At 39.0% G+C, this 17415-nt stretch overlaps 1 protein-coding gene across 10 annotated transcripts in view; it reads right to left on the reverse strand.

Annotated features, from left to right (window-relative positions):
• Positions 1–17415, reverse strand: part of SYNE1 (spectrin repeat containing nuclear envelope protein 1) — a 293499-nt gene that overhangs the window by 134352 nt on the left and 141732 nt on the right. For 9 of the 10 annotated variants that reach the window (XM_060272764.1, XM_060272760.1, XM_060272757.1 and 6 more), the window contains 17 exons: positions 16241–16377; positions 15727–15904; positions 14619–14801; positions 13127–13270; positions 12173–12328; positions 10623–10787; positions 10048–10220; positions 8922–9075; positions 8160–8303; positions 7518–7682; positions 6247–6564; positions 4327–4482; positions 3164–3334; positions 2569–2895; positions 2200–2352; positions 866–1033; positions 232–408 (listed from right to left, as the gene is read on the reverse strand). In XM_060272764.1, the coding sequence (XP_060128747.1) occupies positions 232–408; positions 866–1033; positions 2200–2352; positions 2569–2895; positions 3164–3334; positions 4327–4482; positions 6247–6564; positions 7518–7682; positions 8160–8303; positions 8922–9075; positions 10048–10220; positions 10623–10787; positions 12173–12328; positions 13127–13270; positions 14619–14801; positions 15727–15904; positions 16241–16377 (3069 nt within the window). The remainder of the gene's footprint in view (positions 1–231; positions 409–865; positions 1034–2199; positions 2353–2568; positions 2896–3163; positions 3335–4326; positions 4483–6246; positions 6565–7517; positions 7683–8159; positions 8304–8921; positions 9076–10047; positions 10221–10622; positions 10788–12172; positions 12329–13126; positions 13271–14618; positions 14802–15726; positions 15905–16240; positions 16378–17415) is intronic. The other variant, XM_060272762.1, reaches the window with a different exon arrangement.

Genomic DNA, 17415 nt, shown 5'->3' on the forward strand with positions numbered 1-17415 from the left:
TGAGTTTCTAACGGCCTGTGTTCCAAAATGAGTTTCCAATTCAACTCTTAGATGAAATTTCTTCCATTTTCCTCCACCTGTAATTATGTTCAGTTTTCAGTTCTTCGGATGCCCATTTTGTACCCCATTTGCTAGTATTTTGCATTATATTGTATTTTTTGTATTGCATCTACCGGTAATAGATGATATATTACAATGACACCTACTAAACATACATGGATAGGGACTTACCCTCTGAGTTGTGCTACATATAGCTGAATAGCTATCCCTTGTTCCCTGCAGCTGGGTTTCTATATTTTGCTTAAATTTTGCTTGGAGATGCTCTGCACACTCATTTATCAAGTCATCTCCCTTGCTTTTAAGGCTGTTCAGGCGATCTTCAAATCCAGCAATCTCTTCCATCATTGCCTAAGAAAGCAGCGTTCAAAACACCACAACATATCACAGAAAATGTTTACAGCATTTACTATTCACCATTCAAAGGGGGACAGGCTAGGACAAAAGTAGTTGAGCTGCCTCAACCTACAAATGTCACAACTATAATGTCACTTGGGGCAACAGTCATTTGAGGGACCAGTGGCTTCAGAGAGTAAGGCTCCAACATTGAATCGGCCTATCTAACATCAAAGCTCTGTCTCTGAAGTCTCTTAGGTAGAGCCAATCTCATATAGGGCCCCTGGGAAACCCTCATTTCAGTATTCCAATCAATCTGATCATGTCTCATGTGCCTTTAAAGTAAACATTTTGTAACATAAATTTTTATCATAGTTGTATCTTGTATATGACCTTTCAAAATATTATTCACCTCATAAGGCCCACTACAACATATGAAAAAGGGTATTCATTGCTGCTCATTTAGACCTACCTTGTGGTTGGCTAAATGTTGTGTTATAATTTCTAGATTACTGTTCTCCATAAGGTCAGGAGTAACCAGCCTGCTAGACATCTGTAACAACCACTTTTCCACTTCTTGCAAGTCAGTGTTATATTCTTCATGCTGTTTCACTTTCACCTCCAAAATTGCAACATGAGCCTGTGTAATCATAGAAACCAGTCACATTTCAAAGATAGTTCCAAATAATGCCCCCCTCAAAACACCAATTGAAAAAGCATGAAAATACATGTTTAACTTCGTATGAAAAAGTTTCATTTTTTTGCCAGAACTTGTTTGTAATTACACCTGTGCCCTGGGAGAGGGATGTACGCTCCTTTTCTCAGCTCTTTGCGTGCATTGTTTCCTCAGGCTGCCTCAGTAGCTATTTCCCCCCTCTACTCTTTTTAGAGTGATCACAGTCCATACAAAGTATCTTTTTATGATACACTGGAATAAAAGAAATACTTTAAAAATCTAATCTAAAAAGAAACAAGAGCAAAGAGAAGGATGGTGTTTTGAAATGTGTTTGTGGATCTGTACTGTGGTGTGCAATTTGCAGCTCATTGCCAAAGAACAGAGCATCGTGTTGAAGGTCTCTTTATATTGGCCAAGTGCTTGGAAATTACCACTTTAAAAGAGGCAATCTGCAGCATGATGCACTAATTGACTAGAGAACAAGAGGAACAATTTTAATCTTTGCTTGTGTGCCCCCCCCCACCTGCAAAAATTACTTGTCTAGTCACCTACTTCCCACACCAACAGGAAAGCTCTGCAAATTTAATAACATTTCGTTAGTGTAAGTTATTTGTGGACTGCTGTCACCAGGACATGGAGAAACCTTACAGCAGGCAGCCTATGTTTTAAGCCTAAATTCACCTGTAGAAATAATTATTACCATTTTACAGCAGAAAACATGGCTTATATAGAGCCAAGGCTTGTATTCCATGTAGCACGAAGGCTAACATTTAATCAGCACAAGGATTTTCCTCAGGGCCAGCTCTAGGGGTAGGCTGGGTGGCGCGGGGCGCCAGGGCGCTGGGCCCACCAGGGCGAGGGCGCCGGAGCAATCTCTGCACCATGGCGCCAGGGTGCCCGACATGCTTGAGACAGCCCTGATTTTCCTTCACAATGGAACCTTAATCCCCTTCCTGCCCCCACCCCTTAATCTGTTCTAGGAGTTCTCTCAACCTTCCAAAGCAAATTTGGGGATGGCATGGGATGTGTATAGGCAATGAATAGGGGAATTCCCATTGCAGTTATGAGAATCCTTGTGCTGGCTTCTTCTAGTGCACTGAGTTAGCTGAATAAGACCCTAGGTATTTTACCTTTGCTGTGCTGCAGAGCTCCTGGTATTCAGTTTGAAGTTTCTGAATGTTCTCTGCCAAATTAACATCACACACTAGCTCAAGAAGGCATTTTCCTTTTTCTGTCACAGATTTTATTGAAGGCTCATGGGAAAAAACTGTCTGTTGAATTGACTAAAATGAAAAATAAAGTTAAGCTGTGCTTCAAAACGAATGTAGTATTTATATATAATACACAACACACAGAGTATCATTATTTTCTTGTGTTGAGAAAGAACCCATTTAAAAGTGTGATGTGAAGTCATCCTTAAACTATGGGAGACTCACAAGCAATTTCACATTTTCTGGCTTAAGACTTCACTCATTTTGTAGCTCACAATATTTATTTACCTTATATTTCGACAACTGTGCCTTTTTCTCATATAATTCCATTTTGGGATCCACTGTGGTATGTAGTACAATCTGATTCTCTGACAGCCACTGAGTCTGTACTTTGTACTTATCTAAGAATTCCTTTGTCAAGTGGAGACATTTCTCTAAGGTTGTGTGTTCTTTCCTGATAGAGCTGGTCATCTCATCAAGTTGCTCCACACAATCATTGATCTCTTTCTTTAACTGTTCCCCTTCATTTGCCTCCATGAACTTAATAGCTTTCTCTCCTTTTTCACGTGCAGATTTCAGTAAATTATGACCCACATCCATGTCACTCATGAGATCCTGTAAGAAGAAAAATGGAAAGTGTATATTTTGGCCTGCGACTGAAGAGTAAATTACTTCTGCAGGTTCAGTTTTATTCCTACTGCTGAGCATCAGGTGCTTGGTGAATACATTTTTATTTAATCAGTTATTCTGAGGGAGCTTTTTCCTCTGTTATGGTCAATTGTAACTGATTTAAGCTTTCTTATCTTTTGCAACCTCATTATGCACTGCTGGTAAAATATGTGTTGTTTTAAATTGCTGTACCAGTGTCATAAGCAAACTATACCTCAAGCTTCTGCATTTTCTTCTCCATTGCTGCTTTATCTACAACATCAGACTTCGTCACAACATTTCTGAATTTCCTAAGAGTAGCTCCAAACCATTCCTTGTAAGCAGCAAAGCACACTTCAGATTCATCCATACTTCGAATTTCATCTTCAAGGAATTTTATTTGCTCCTGCAAGCAAATTTTAAACAGGACTCAATATCGACTATTTATCCATTTCTTGTATCTCTTTCCATTTCTTGCATATCTTTTAGTAACTATAAAACACACTGTTTATAAATAAAACATAGATCAGAAGAGGCACTTACTTTCTCTCAGTTCATTTCCGAGCACAATTCAAAGTGTTGGTGCTGACCTTTAAAGCCCTAAACATAAAAGTCCTGTATACCTGAAGGAGCATCTCCACCCCCATCGTTCAACCCAGACCCTGAGGTCCAGCTCCGAAGGCCTTCTGGCGGTTTCTTCACTGCGAGAAGTGAGGTTACAGGGAACCAGGAAGAGGGCCTTCTCGGTAGTGGTGCCCGCCCTGTGAAATGCCCTCCCAACTTTTAAAAGATACCTGAAGGCAGCCCTGTTTAGGGAAGTTTTTTAATGTTTAATGCTGTATTGTGTTTTTAATATTTGGTTGGGAGCTGCCCAGAGTGGCTGGGGAAACTCAGTCAGATGGGTAGGGTATAAATAATAAATTGTTGTTGTTGTTGTTGTTGTTATTTCTGACTACTACTAGATCATTCCCACCCACACACATAAATAAATAAACACAAGCTTATTGGTCTACTCCAAGTGCCAATAGGAAAACAGAACCTTCTGTGTGCTTCTGTGATAATATAAGCTTCCTTCATTCTTTATTTCCATGTGTTGAAGGAGCAGCAAGGCTACTCTGCTGGCCCTGCCTCTAATATCATCCCTATCTTCATATGGATATATCAGCAAGGAAAAGCTACATCTAGAAAATAGAATGGGACTGGAAGCAGACCATTAAAATCAGTGGCAGCTTTAAAATTAAATGGACTGAAGGACTCCTAAACTGTGATTAGGACTGCCTATATGTGAACCAGTTGGCCGGATGGGAAAAACCTGTTACTTTTCAGTTAACAGTGAATAACGCTCTCTCTCTCTCTCTCTCTCTCTCTTCTACTTCTTTTTTCATTTTTATAACTCACCAGTACTTGAAGAACTAGAGCTTGGTACTGAGAGGTAAGGTAGGTTGCTTGCCTTCCCATCCTACTAGAAGTATGACTCTCCTCCAGAATTTGCTGGGCTAACAAGCCAACTTCTTCAACTTCATCTTTATAGACTGTTATCTCCTCGTGCCATTTCTGTGGAAAAGAAAAATATTAATTTTTATAATATTACAGAAGTGACAAAAATGTGGACAAAAATGAAATAAACTATTATAAGCATGGCATTTTAAACACAGAGCACTTATACCATATTATTTTTGTGCAACAGAAAAGAACACTGAAGTAATGAAGCCCAATCCTAAACACTGATTCAGATTAATGTTACACTACTGGGTGACATACAAGAATATGTGGGTGTGCTTTCTTTGTATATTTATGTTTATGCGTATTCACTTTCCATTCAACTACCAATTACATGTCCTACTCATAAACGTACACACTTAATCTCCTTCCTCACATGGTCATAGATTGTTCAGTTGACTCAGTTATACACAGATGGGTCACAGATCCCCATTTTGTACACACACACATTTACACAACTCATTTTCACATGGAGCCAAATCATTGATAAGCACTGTTTCATGTGTTCTGCACCAGCAACACATAACCAGTCTATCACTAAGCTCCAATCTATCTCTGTATCCCAACTTAAAGTACACAATCAATCCCAGCAAGTACCTCCACAAGGAAAGCCCTTACAGTAAACAAAGGCCGCCACCTCCCTTATATTTATCCTGAACTCAATGGTAGAGCAACTAAGGAGAGCAACTTGGGGATCGGGTGGCACTGTGGTCTAAACCACTGAGTCTCTTGGGCTTGCTGATCGGAAGCTCAGCGGTTCAAATCCACTGAACGGGGTTCGCTCCTGTTGTTCTATCCCAGCTTCTGCCAACCTAGCAGTTCGAAAGCACACCAGTGCAAGTAGATAAATAGTTACCGCTGCAGTGGGAAGGGAAATGGCGTTTCCATGCTCTCTGGTTTCTGTCACAGTGTTTCGTTGTGCCAGAAGCGATTGGTCATGCTGGCCACATGACCCAGAAAGCTATCTCTGGACAAACGCCGGCTCCCTCAACCTGAAGTGAGATGAGCACCACAACCCCATAGTCACCTTTGACTGGACTTAACTGTCCAGGGGTCCTTTACCTTTACTTTTTTACCTAGTAGGCCAGAACAAGCTGAGTATTCTTATTCTAGCCAGGATTCACTAATATGTTCCAGGGTACTTTATTATTTCATCTATTTTTATAATGGTCCACCAGAGAAAGATACACACATCATCCACACATTGCAAGAATACTGGTGATCTGTGTTCAAACTGGAAACATTTGCATTTACATTTAGCCAAGAAATACCAAATAGTTGGCACAGGTAGAAATACAGGTGAAACTCGGAAAATTAGAATATCGTCGAAAAGTGCATTTATTTCAGAAATGCAACTTAAAAGGTGAAACCAATATATGAGATAGATGCATGACAGGCAAAGCAAGATATGTCAAGCCTTTATTTGTTGTAATTGTAATTATTTGTCATTAAGTGGGTCAATTACAAATGGAATGTAATTAATGAAATGTAATAGCGATGTTTATTTTTGTATTATTGTAACTATTTGTTTTATTACTGTGGAACTTCCAAAAGAAAGCATTTGTAAAAATTAAAAGAAAAATAAAAAATAAAAAGTTGCAGTACTGAAATAAATGCACTTTTCGGCGATATTCTAATTTTCCGAGTTTCACCTGTAAATGCCCAACTTTCAGATGTACAAAATTACTTGCTATGTCAGCACCTGGAACAAATTAGTTAGCAAGCTCATTGGCAGGACTGATGCAGATTAGCAGACTGCTCATTCTAAATGTAAATCCAGGCCCATTTTAAATTACCATCATCATATAACTTAATCACCTTCATCTGTTGTAGTTGCATTTCCTTTGTTGCTCTGTCAGACTGCCGCCCATTTCTGATGTTAACTTTCTCCTCCAGAGCTTTGAGCCACTCATCCACCTTCAGAAATTTGTCCTCCATCAGCCTCAGTCTGCTTAGGGTAGTGTTTAGTTGCATCCTGACCTCAGAAAGCTTGTGTTGATAGACAGTCCAGTCTTGACGTACAGACTCCAGTATTCTGTCTTCCAGTTGGGGTATACCCCATGGGATTACTTTTTCCCTGACATGGAGCGCTGCATTAAGCAAGGCCTGTCCCTCAGCACAATGCATCTGTAATTCCTGAAAATGCAGAAAGATTAGCATTAATCATTCCATAATTCCGTACTGGGATTCTGTATTACAGTATAAGCTCCTACATTCAGCTGGCATATACTTGAGACTGCAGAAGTGCATTTCAAAGTTCTCACAAACATCAGTTTACAATGAACAGATTATCATATAAAATTTCATAATATTTGCAACCAACAAACACCATTGCCTGTAATAATGAACTTTGGTGGTTGGATACCTATCAATGTAGAAGCAAAATGGGGGTACCCAAAAATAAAATAGAGATTATAACATACTCCCTATGAATATAGAAGCATATCAGTTTGTAAATAAAAAGAAAAGTATTTTTTTTTAAAAAAAAAAAACTATACTACCACAATCAAACAACCTGATGAGGATCAACAAGCCTCCTTGATGTACAGTGTGTTTTAAGGTGTCAGATGAAAAAGAGAGAGAGCAAACAAGAAAAGGGAAACTTGGGACAAGAACAGTTATGTTCCAGAAAGAACAGAAAATTGACCCGCTCAGGGTTCTGATAAATTTATAGGGATGCATGAGGATAGAGAAGATGCATGCAGTGAGGTTTCAAACTCCCCTCCCCACATTATACAAGGACATTTCAGGAGAAAGGAAGGAAAAGACACACATACACGCTAGCTAGCTAGCAAGCTAGCAATAAGCCCCATACATGGTTGGCAGCCTGCTGCAAACTCGAGCTCTCCAGTGCTGTATATCACAGCAGGGAAAGGCCTCAGTGGGGTGGGAAAGAAGAATTCCCTTTTCCTTCCTCCTCTCGAATGCCCCCCTCCCTCAAACCCTAAACAAGAATACAAGGTTCCAGATTGGCTAACACCCTGAACAGCAGCACTGTTCTTAGGATATGGGGATACACTGCAGAAGTTACATTTTGTGCCACTTGTACTAAATGTTCTTATTAGGACAATAAATATATAAACCTCTACCTGGAGCTTTCCAAGTGTTGCTTCATGTCTCTCTGCATCGCCTTCAAGATGCGACAAGCAGTTGAGTTTGTCCTGTTCTTTTTCTAGCCATGCTTCAAAGGCCTTTAGGTTTATTTGGTACTCTTGATGCAAGCAGACCATTTCTTCAGCTTTAGTTATTGCGTCCTGTTGTTAGAAAAAACTCATTAGTATTGAAGAGAGAAGGCTTCCCTGACACAGACCAAATATGTAGCGTGACCTTCTTCAAACAGATGCCCTCCAAATGTCTTCAATGGCCAATGGTCAGTGAGGATAGTCATTCAAACAAATGAAGGACACCAGTGGTGGAAAGCTTGTGCAATGTATAATAAAATAATAATATCTTATTTCTCTAACTTGCCTGGCTGCTTAAGTGGAAGATTACTTTGGATACTTAGGAAAGATATAACTGGGGAACAGATAAACTAAACACAGCTTTTGCATGTAATCTGATTTACTCATAAATTAACTGGCATCAAAATTCAACAGTAATTCAAGACTATCAATGAAATTAAGCAAATTCCAAAATTCCATGAGCAAAGACACAAGAAAAGCTTTGCACACTTTCTTTAAATAACTACAAGATGAAAAGAAAGGTCATAGAATTGTCAAGAGAAGCAATACCGTTATCCTGTCTTTGAGAAACTGGTATCTCTCTCGAAGGTCTTGAAGTTCAAGCTGAGTTACATAATGTTCAGTCATGCCCATGCCTTTAATTTCAATGGTCTCTAGCAGTGTGCTGTGACTAAACACTTCTTCCTTAAGTAACTGTAAAACAAAAATAGTGTTAACAACCTGATTAGAAATGTTTAGAAACGACACTTGCTTCCATAATTTATCAAATATGAATGAAGTAAGAAGCTGACAAGGAGTATAATAGAGTTATGCAGCAGTTAATTAAGCAATATCAATTAAAAACATGTCTAGTGTAATTAAGTTTTAATTAAGAACACAGGATGTGCATATCCTGAATGTACATGCATAACCAGTGTACACATCAGAGTCTCCCCCCCCCCCAAATAGCAGCCGTCTCACATTAAATAAAAATTGCTTGACACAGTTTAGAAGTACAGTGGTAACTCTGGTTAAGAACTTAATTCGTTCTGGAGGTACGTTCTTAACCTGAAACTGTTCTTAACCTGAAGCACCACTTTAGCTAATGGGGCCTCCTGCTGCCACCGCGCCGCCGGAGCACATTTTATGTTCTCTTCCTGAAGCCCTATTTATGGGTTAGCGGAGTCTGTAACCTGAAGCGTTTGTAACCTGAGGTACCACTGTAGTTTATAATGTGTCATGAGAATGCTACTGCTGTAAGAAGAATGTGGAGTTCTTGGCTGCATGTGTGGATGCTGCTACAATTTTCCTAAGAACGGGCTTTTCACAAACCTTAGATTTGCTGAGTGCAGAATTTTTCTCCCTAAGTTCAGCACACTGCCTTTCTGAAGCATTCATGATTGCTTCTATTTTATCCATCCAGCTAGTAAACTGCCGAACATCATCTTGATAACTTGTCCATTTAGAGAGTGCTCCTTCCAGCTGGCTGAAATGTCAATATATGCACACACATTTAAGAAGTTAAAATAGGCCCATTTATTCATACCGGTATATATTTTCAAACATGGGTATTCAAGAATGAACTAACAACATAATGTATAATATATAGTTTTATAGATATAGCAACTGGACAGTAGGCATTTATTTCGCGAACTGCCCGGAATTTTCTGTGAACTGCCTTGAGACTTCCAGGTATTAACAACAACAACAACAACAACAACAACAGGCATTCTCATTCTGTTCTTCAGCCAAAGTAGGCTTCCAAAGCATCTTACAAATGTCAGTGCCCTAAGACTTATAATCTAAAAGACACAAATGGGAAAGGAATTTGGAGGAAGAGGATGACAGCAAACTCATGCACTGCTTTCAGTTGTGGTAGAAATCTAACATGGACTGTTTGGGTCCAGCTGATTTATAGGCAGGTTCTCATTCTTGTCTTTTTGAAAAGGGGAAAAATATATATGAAGTGGTTATGGAATGCTAGAAATCTTTGCACTCCTATTAAGTCATGTTTCTACTAGCTCTTTATGAAACTAATTAATGAATGAAGGACAAATTATGGTAGGTGTGAAAGTGGAAAGTATGGACTCAGCTTATGAATATAGACTCCACTTGCCCCAAATAGGCCAGTGTTCGAAAGGAACACTCAGGAAATGTCTGTGAGAAAATGGCACGCTGAAAGTTTACAAATTTAATTAAGCATCTATCTAAAGGTTCGTTATTCTGAGGATTTAAAATGCCGTTATGGGTGGTATCCAATAAAGCACTTCTGCTAGTGCAAAGATTTCTGCTTCTGCAGTGGAACTTCCCTTCCCATTCCTCTTCCCGTGTACTCCTAAAATCTGGTCCAGAGAGTTTCACTGCAAAGCCAAAAGTCCTTGTAGAACCACTTCATTTGATACCAACCAGTATGCCCAACTACATATAAGTTCCTTTTCAAAACCCTCACTCCTTCTACCTTTTACATTGGATACAAGCAGACAAAAGGGAAGCCCATGTGTCTTTAAGTGTTCTCAGCTGTTGTTCAATGACTGGCACTCCTTCTACTGAAGTATTTTGCAAAACGGAGTCTCCTCTTGTTAGCACCATTTTCATTTGGATTTCTTTCTCCTGTTTCACCAACAGTAGTCTCTGTAAAACAAAAAGATTCAGTTTCCATCCTTATCAGTATGCTGTACTCCTTCCACAAAATTTAATTGCAAATCACCAAATTTAACTGCAGAATAAAGTGTTCCACAGCACTACCATAGTTTCAGAAAAAAATGTCACAAAGGTAGAAGTACAGCCTATTTTTTTCCATTAGGAAAAAATATAGAGAGTCCCTCCTTGCTGTTTTTAGAACTGAGCCCTCACACTTGTTGCAATCCTACACATAGAGCCAAAATACCTGGTGTATGCAAGCAAGTGCAATTGTGCCAGATGGCCTATTTTTTTTTCAATGAAAAGATGTTTAAGGAGGAAGCAAGTAGAGAATTGGAAGGTGCATTTAACCATTTCCCCACTAGTTTTCTTGGGGAACCCTCATTCACTTACCTCCAGCTTTGCCATTCTACTGTCCAGGGCATTTTTGTCTGCTGTGAGATGGCAGTAAGATTCTAGCATCTGAATTGCATCTGCCATCCAGTCCTGAAGCTCTTTCAGATCATGAGAAAACTGCTGGTGCTCTGCTACAATTCTGTCCATTCTGGATACCTTTTCCTTAAATTCATACAGATGTTAACATTACCAACCATTCAGATAATCTATCATTCCACTAGAGTTGAAAAAAACCAGAAAGGGAAATCTCAGAAAACTAAAGTCAGGATTAGCCACGGGCCAGAAAGTTAGATTGATGAACTGTCCAAATTTCTTTGTCTTCGAGATCCCTGTCTGTTCCAGCTTTGTGTCTTTACATAATGGATGTGTACAGCACTGATCACCATGAATCAAAAAGCCCACAATGTTTATTTCCTTCAAAATAACATGAAAATAACAACTGGTCTTATGTGAAATGTAGTTTTGAGAGTGAGGCATTGTATCCAATGGAACTGAATGGGTTATCCTATCTCATTATTTGAGACTTTAAATGTCTGAAAGGAGATCAGAGTTCTCTACATAATACTTAATATAATCTGTAGACGATTTCCAATCCCCCCTCACTTTCCTTTATTCCTTTGACTTCCTCATATTTTGTTGCCATATTGTAATAGATTAACAGTTTAATAGGAAAACCAAAATAGAGATTTGCAGATAAATGTAGGAACATACACATAGCGTAGCATAGAGAAGGTTGAGAAGTAGAGGGAAATAGGGGAGGGGGGTTAAGGGTATGTATTAATAATTCCATCTTGTTATATTTTTTGTTTAACATTTTGGGGTTGATGTATATGAAGCAATAGGAGTTAATTATGGTTTAAGCATCTTTATTTACCGATTTATTTACAGTATTCATGTTTATTTATGCATATGAAAAGATGAATTGGGAGATTTGGTTTTTGTTATTTTTGTTGTACTGTATATGATTTATTTTATTTTCTGTTACCTTTATCTTTTTCTTTCTTTCTGTTATTTACCTTTGTTAAATAAAGAAATAAAGTTTATTTGATTATTTTTTTTTAAAAAGGAACTGAATGGGTGTTCACCATGTCATGAGACACCCATTCAATTCCATTGGATACGATGCCCCACAAACTAAAACAGCGACAGTCTCTAAAAAAAACCCACTAGCTCCCCCCCCATGTAATTATTTGTGGTGTTAAGTGGACCTGTTTCAATTTTCCTTAAATGCACTACTGTTGGGTGTGATGGTTTCTCCTTCAACAACCTTTTGGCAATATCCTACACTGGATGAAACACTATACCAGTTGCAGAACAGCATTGGCCTGACTATGTCTTCTTGTATCAACTTATATGCTTTATACTACTATTTCTGCCAGCTCTTTTAAGTATTGCTGAGCATTTTTTTATCAGTATCTCTGCTAACATCACCAGCTCACAAGGACATAAGCGACTGCATACAAAGAGAATGGTTTACTTCAGGACACCAGCTTTCATTTTTTTGTTAGAAGCGTTGCATAAAAGCACACAGGGTGAAAGTGCATTACCTTTGTTACATTGCTCAGAGCAAGATATTGAGAAGATAGCTGAGATACTCTGTGCATGAAGCTTTTGCTGGCAGCTTGTTCTTCCCAAAGCTGCTGAGCTTTTTCTTTTAGCCTGTCGAGCTGAGGTTCATGGCACCTTATTTCCTCAAGGACAGACTGTAAAGCATAAGCATGTTTCTGTTAAGTGTGGGTGCAAAAAAGCAAACCACAAAGAAGGCAAGCAGCAAGGAAATTAAAAGGATCGCCATCTGCAAAGATCTGTTATGAGACATAGACATAAAGGACCGTTCCAGATGATCAGTTCATAGATGTGAAAATGTTACCTATTTATTCTCTGTGTGTGTTCATGTGGGGAGAATCTCTCCACAATGTAGTGCCTCTGTTGCTCAGTAATTGAACCCCAATATTCTGTCAGTGGGGAGGTGCATTAATGCCCCCCCCCCACTCCTCACTACCACCTCAATGTGGTTGCACGTGTCACTGACACCTTCAGAATAATGTGCCAATCCAAACTTAATGAGTGGGAGGAAAATCCTGCATAAGCCAAAGGTTCCTGGGTCTAAAGCTCAACTTTGTTTGGCTATTTGTTTGTTTGTTAATGTGCTGAACTCGAGCATTTTCTTGCCCCTACTATATTTTGTGAACTTTTACACATCCACGTATCCTACATTGGAAGGATAATGTGACCCTCTCCGCAGCACACCTCTCTATCTTCAATCTAGAAGTGTATAATAAAGCAGGGCTAAATATCATCCCGTTAGTAGAATATTTTACACGGAATTAGTATTTTTCAGACTATCCTATAAAGGATAAAATGCTATTAGGCTATACCTTGAACTGATAATCTGAATCAGCCTATGTTTAAGATAAGGCAACAAAGCACGACATCAAGACCTACTGTAACCACAAACATGCATAGACACGGAAGGCCTGAAGCCCATATATCATCATCACCTGTAGTTTCTGCTGTTCTCTCCTTTTAGCTGGGAGGTCATGCAGCCGATTGCTGCTATCATGCACCATCATCTTGGTTTCATTTAGCCAGTCTTGAAGAGGTTCAGCACTGGTTTCAAAGTCTTTCATCTGGATCTTTAGGTTCTAGGAAAATATGGGGGGAAAGCTTGGCCTTACAACACATTTAATGCAATATTTAATGCAACACAGACAAGATAAAGTACTGTTGGGGAATGACTCTTCTGACATTCAAACTATTTTGCATGTTTCCCAAAGGATCAGCCACATTCAGTTTGGGGCTATTAAAGTTAGCACTGCCATTGAGTGCTCAGGTGGTATGAAGCATTTTTCACCAGCTTAGGCTGGTGCACCAACTGCAAACCCTGAAGCTAATTAAAAATATGAGGGCTAGACTGCTGACTGGGCATATGAAACACATCCTGCCAGTCTTAAAATGGACTCCCAGTCCATTTCCAAACACATTTCAAAGTTTTGGTGTTGAAACCTTAAAGTCCCAAGGGCATAGCTGTCAAGTTCTCCCTTTTTTTTTTAAAGGGAAATTCCCTTATGCTGAATAGGCTTCCTCACGAGAAAAGGGAAAACTTGACAGCTATGGATCTGGGTATCATACAGATCACATTGTTCTGTATGAAGCTGCCTCAGAGACTTTCCTCTAGCATTTTTTAAAAAAATTATGTATATCCCACCAACTTGGATTTAAAAGTAATGCATACTTGCTTTGACTGGGTTCATCTCCGTACTTCCAATATTTTGTGGGAGGAATTCAAGTGCAAATGGTGCAACTGAAGTGAATTAAACCACTCTGTCACACTAGAACAGGATTTGTTGTTCTAGTGCAGGCATCCCCAAACTTCAGCCCTCCAGATGTTTTGGACTACAATTCCCATCATCCCTGACCACTGGTCCTGTTAGCTAGGGATCATGGGAGTTGTAGGCCAAAACATCTGGAGGGCTGCAGTTTGGGGATGCCTGCACTAGAACAACAAATCCACTAAAAGGGGGGGGGGTTATTAAGAAAAATGTTGGGGAAAGACACAGAAAAGTCTGGGATGAACTGATGAGCAGGAAGATACCTGAACACCACAAATAACTTAGGATAAATGTTCATTGTCAGAAAATGTCCCTACAAACAACTCAGAATGAATGTTCAATAAAGACCAGGCACAGTCTAACTTGCACATATGCTTTGTTCAAGCAGAGCAGGATGATCAATCAATGAACAGGTTGTCTGGAGGCGCCCTTGAAATCATATGTAGTACTCAACAGTGGATAGCTAAACTCCTCTATAAATACCAAAGCAATTCACAACAGTAAGTTACACAAATAAGAAAAGCTTCATGATAAAATATAGCAGTACATTAAAACATCAGTAGTTCTAGTCAGCATAGCATTAAGCATGACTATCCTTAAAAGGGAAATAGAAGACTCATGTTTCTAATTAATCTGCTTATTTGCATTTGGTCACAATTACCTCCAAAGAAGTTTCCTTCTGGTGCAGGGTGGAGATAAATTTTTTCCAGTCTTCCTTAGCTGTAGCAACTTTAACTTGGATAGATTTAGCTTTTTCTTTTGGCAAAATAGAACTTAATAATTCTCCTTTGGACACTACCATGTTTAATTTATGTTGGCCTTTTTCAGTTTCAGATAAGAATTCCTAAATCAAAAGATGGTCTTATATAATTATACAGCTTGCAATAAACAAACATGAATATAGCCTTATTCAAACAAATAAAAAAGGCAAGAGCCTGATTGCCCATGTTCTAATTAATTAATAATGAAGGATTTTTTTTCTTTTTTTGCTAAACAGGCAAACTACTCTTCACTAACTTATAACTTTATCTTCAATTTGCTTCAGCTGTCTGCCATAAAGTTCCCTTTGATCTTGATTTCCCTAATGTGAAATTGTCCTCTGGAAATCAACAGGAAAAATATCTTCCATTTCAGATGCCTTGGGTTGCATTTTGTTTTTGACAAACAAATGACCTTTTATTTAGATATATACTAATGAAACTTGAAGCTCATATTATCCCAAGAGTTCTGGCAGACAATACTAAGTAAGAACCAAGTGTAATTTCAGGTTCCACTACATTCTCCGCTTTATCAGTTGTATGCAAGTTTTACAAACATACTGCAAACCCCAAAGGATATATAATACTATTCTTCTATTACTGTGTTTTTAATTATGCAGGATTATTAGCAAAATCTGCAATTGGAGTATATGTATAGATTGCTTAAACACACACATGCCATTTAGTATTCATTGTATTCATGAATACACCTCTCTCTCTCTCTCTCTCTCTCTCTCTCTCACACACACACACACACACACAGCGTTACCCACATCTTATAAATTAACCTTTAAAAAAAGGTTTCCTGTGGGATAGTACATTTCTTTTACAACTGTGTTTAAGCACTGTTAAAAATTAACTTTATGCTAAGACCCCCAGAGCAGGTTATGGTTTCAGTTCCACATTCCTTTGATACAAATGCAACAGGCAAAATTATTCAGGAATAGAATGTTGTTTAAGTAGATTTTATTCATGTTTTTGGAAATGCTGGATCAGCTTAGTAGAAATTACCTGTATTTTCTGGATATTGGCTGCAGCTTCGCTGACATTTTGAGGCACATCAAAACATTTGGCAGTAGTGATTTTTGAATTGACCAGCCATTGTTGGAAGTCTCTGAATACTGTCCTGAATCTCTGCTGCAAGGCTTGCTCTTTACTTTGGCAACCCTTCGAAGCTTGTAGACAAAGACTTCAGAGTCCCATGTTAGTCAAATGAAAATGTAGATTGGGATTATGTTAGACAAAACGAGGGAGATGTTTCATCCAGTACAATACAATACACCAGATTAACATTAAAATGTGTTACACAACAACATACTGTGTTGTAGTGTAGTGTGAGTAGTAGCAAAACATAAATAACATCTGCATTGAATCTGTTATCTGTAAGTGAGGAATGATTTAATTCTTAATGCTTTGGCAAGATTTTCATTAAAAAGCTAACATTCAAATAACAACGTCATGGTTAAGTCACAGAACACAGACATGCACAGATTTTTGGTTGTTTGTTCTATAAAGTGAGACTCACCTGTTATATTCCTTAATTAACTGTGATACCTTTGCAGAATAGGTACTCAAATCTTTGGAAAACCGACAAAGGTCATTCAACTGCATTTTGATATCATCATTCATATGTTCTGCCTTGGTTAGGGCACTCAATGTTTCCTAGTTGAAACAAAACAATACTAGTAAAATATATGCATTTGCCTACAGGGAATTATGCATTTGCCAACTGGGACCCAGGTGGCGCTGTGGTTAAACCACTGAGCCTAGGGCTTGCTGATCAGAAGGTTGGCGGTTCGAATCCCTGTGACGGAGTGAGCTCCCGTTGCTTGGTCCCAGCTCCTGCCAACCTAGCAGTTCGAAAGCACGTCAAAATGCAAGTACAGTAGATAAATAGGAACCGCTACAGCGGGAAGGTAAACGGCGTTTCCATGTGCTGCTCTGGTTTGCCAGAAGCGGCTTTGTCATGCTGGCCACATGACCTGGAAGCTATACGCCGGCTCCCTCGGCCAATAATGCGAGATGAGCGTGCAACCCCAGAGTCGGTCACGACTGGACCTAATGGTCAGGGGTCCCTTTACCTTTACCTTTACAGGGAATTATAATTGTGTGGCACTCTCCCTTCTTTGTGAATACATTGACCTGATCAAAAGTCAAAGTGGGATATGTATGGATTTCATGCACCCACAAACAGCTGCTGTGCTCTCCATTTGCTCCTCCCTTTACAATAGATAGGGAAACAAACCAGGAAGTTGTACCTAACTAGAGCTTCCTGTTACATGCACACCAGGAACTATGGTTAGACCTCCAAATCAGCAAGATTCCAAAGCCAACAACAACCATGGCTTGGATCCAGACTTCAGGAGTGATCATCAAACAACTTATAAAACTGAGTAATTTTTTTGTTCCTACTATGAGAGGGCTTAGTGCAAGATCTGAAATGCTGCTGTGGAGTTTGATGTATGAAAGCAACAGCTCTGACTTTTACAAATACTGGAGGGAAAAAACATACTTGTGGCTGGTGGGTGAGTGCAGGACCCATGCATGGTGTGTGTGTGTGTGTGTGTGTGTGTGTGTGTGTGTGTGTGTGTAAAACCTGATTGAATCATTCAAGAGGAGAGGCGCAAATTTTGTAAGCTGCTTTGAGAGCATTTGGGGGCTATATAGTGGGATGTAAGTATTCTAAACTAATTAACTTTT

The sequence above is a fragment of the Zootoca vivipara genome, chromosome 3 (assembly GCF_963506605.1).
Source record: "Zootoca vivipara chromosome 3, rZooViv1.1, whole genome shotgun sequence".
Lineage (NCBI taxonomy): Eukaryota > Metazoa > Chordata > Lepidosauria > Squamata > Lacertidae > Zootoca > Zootoca vivipara.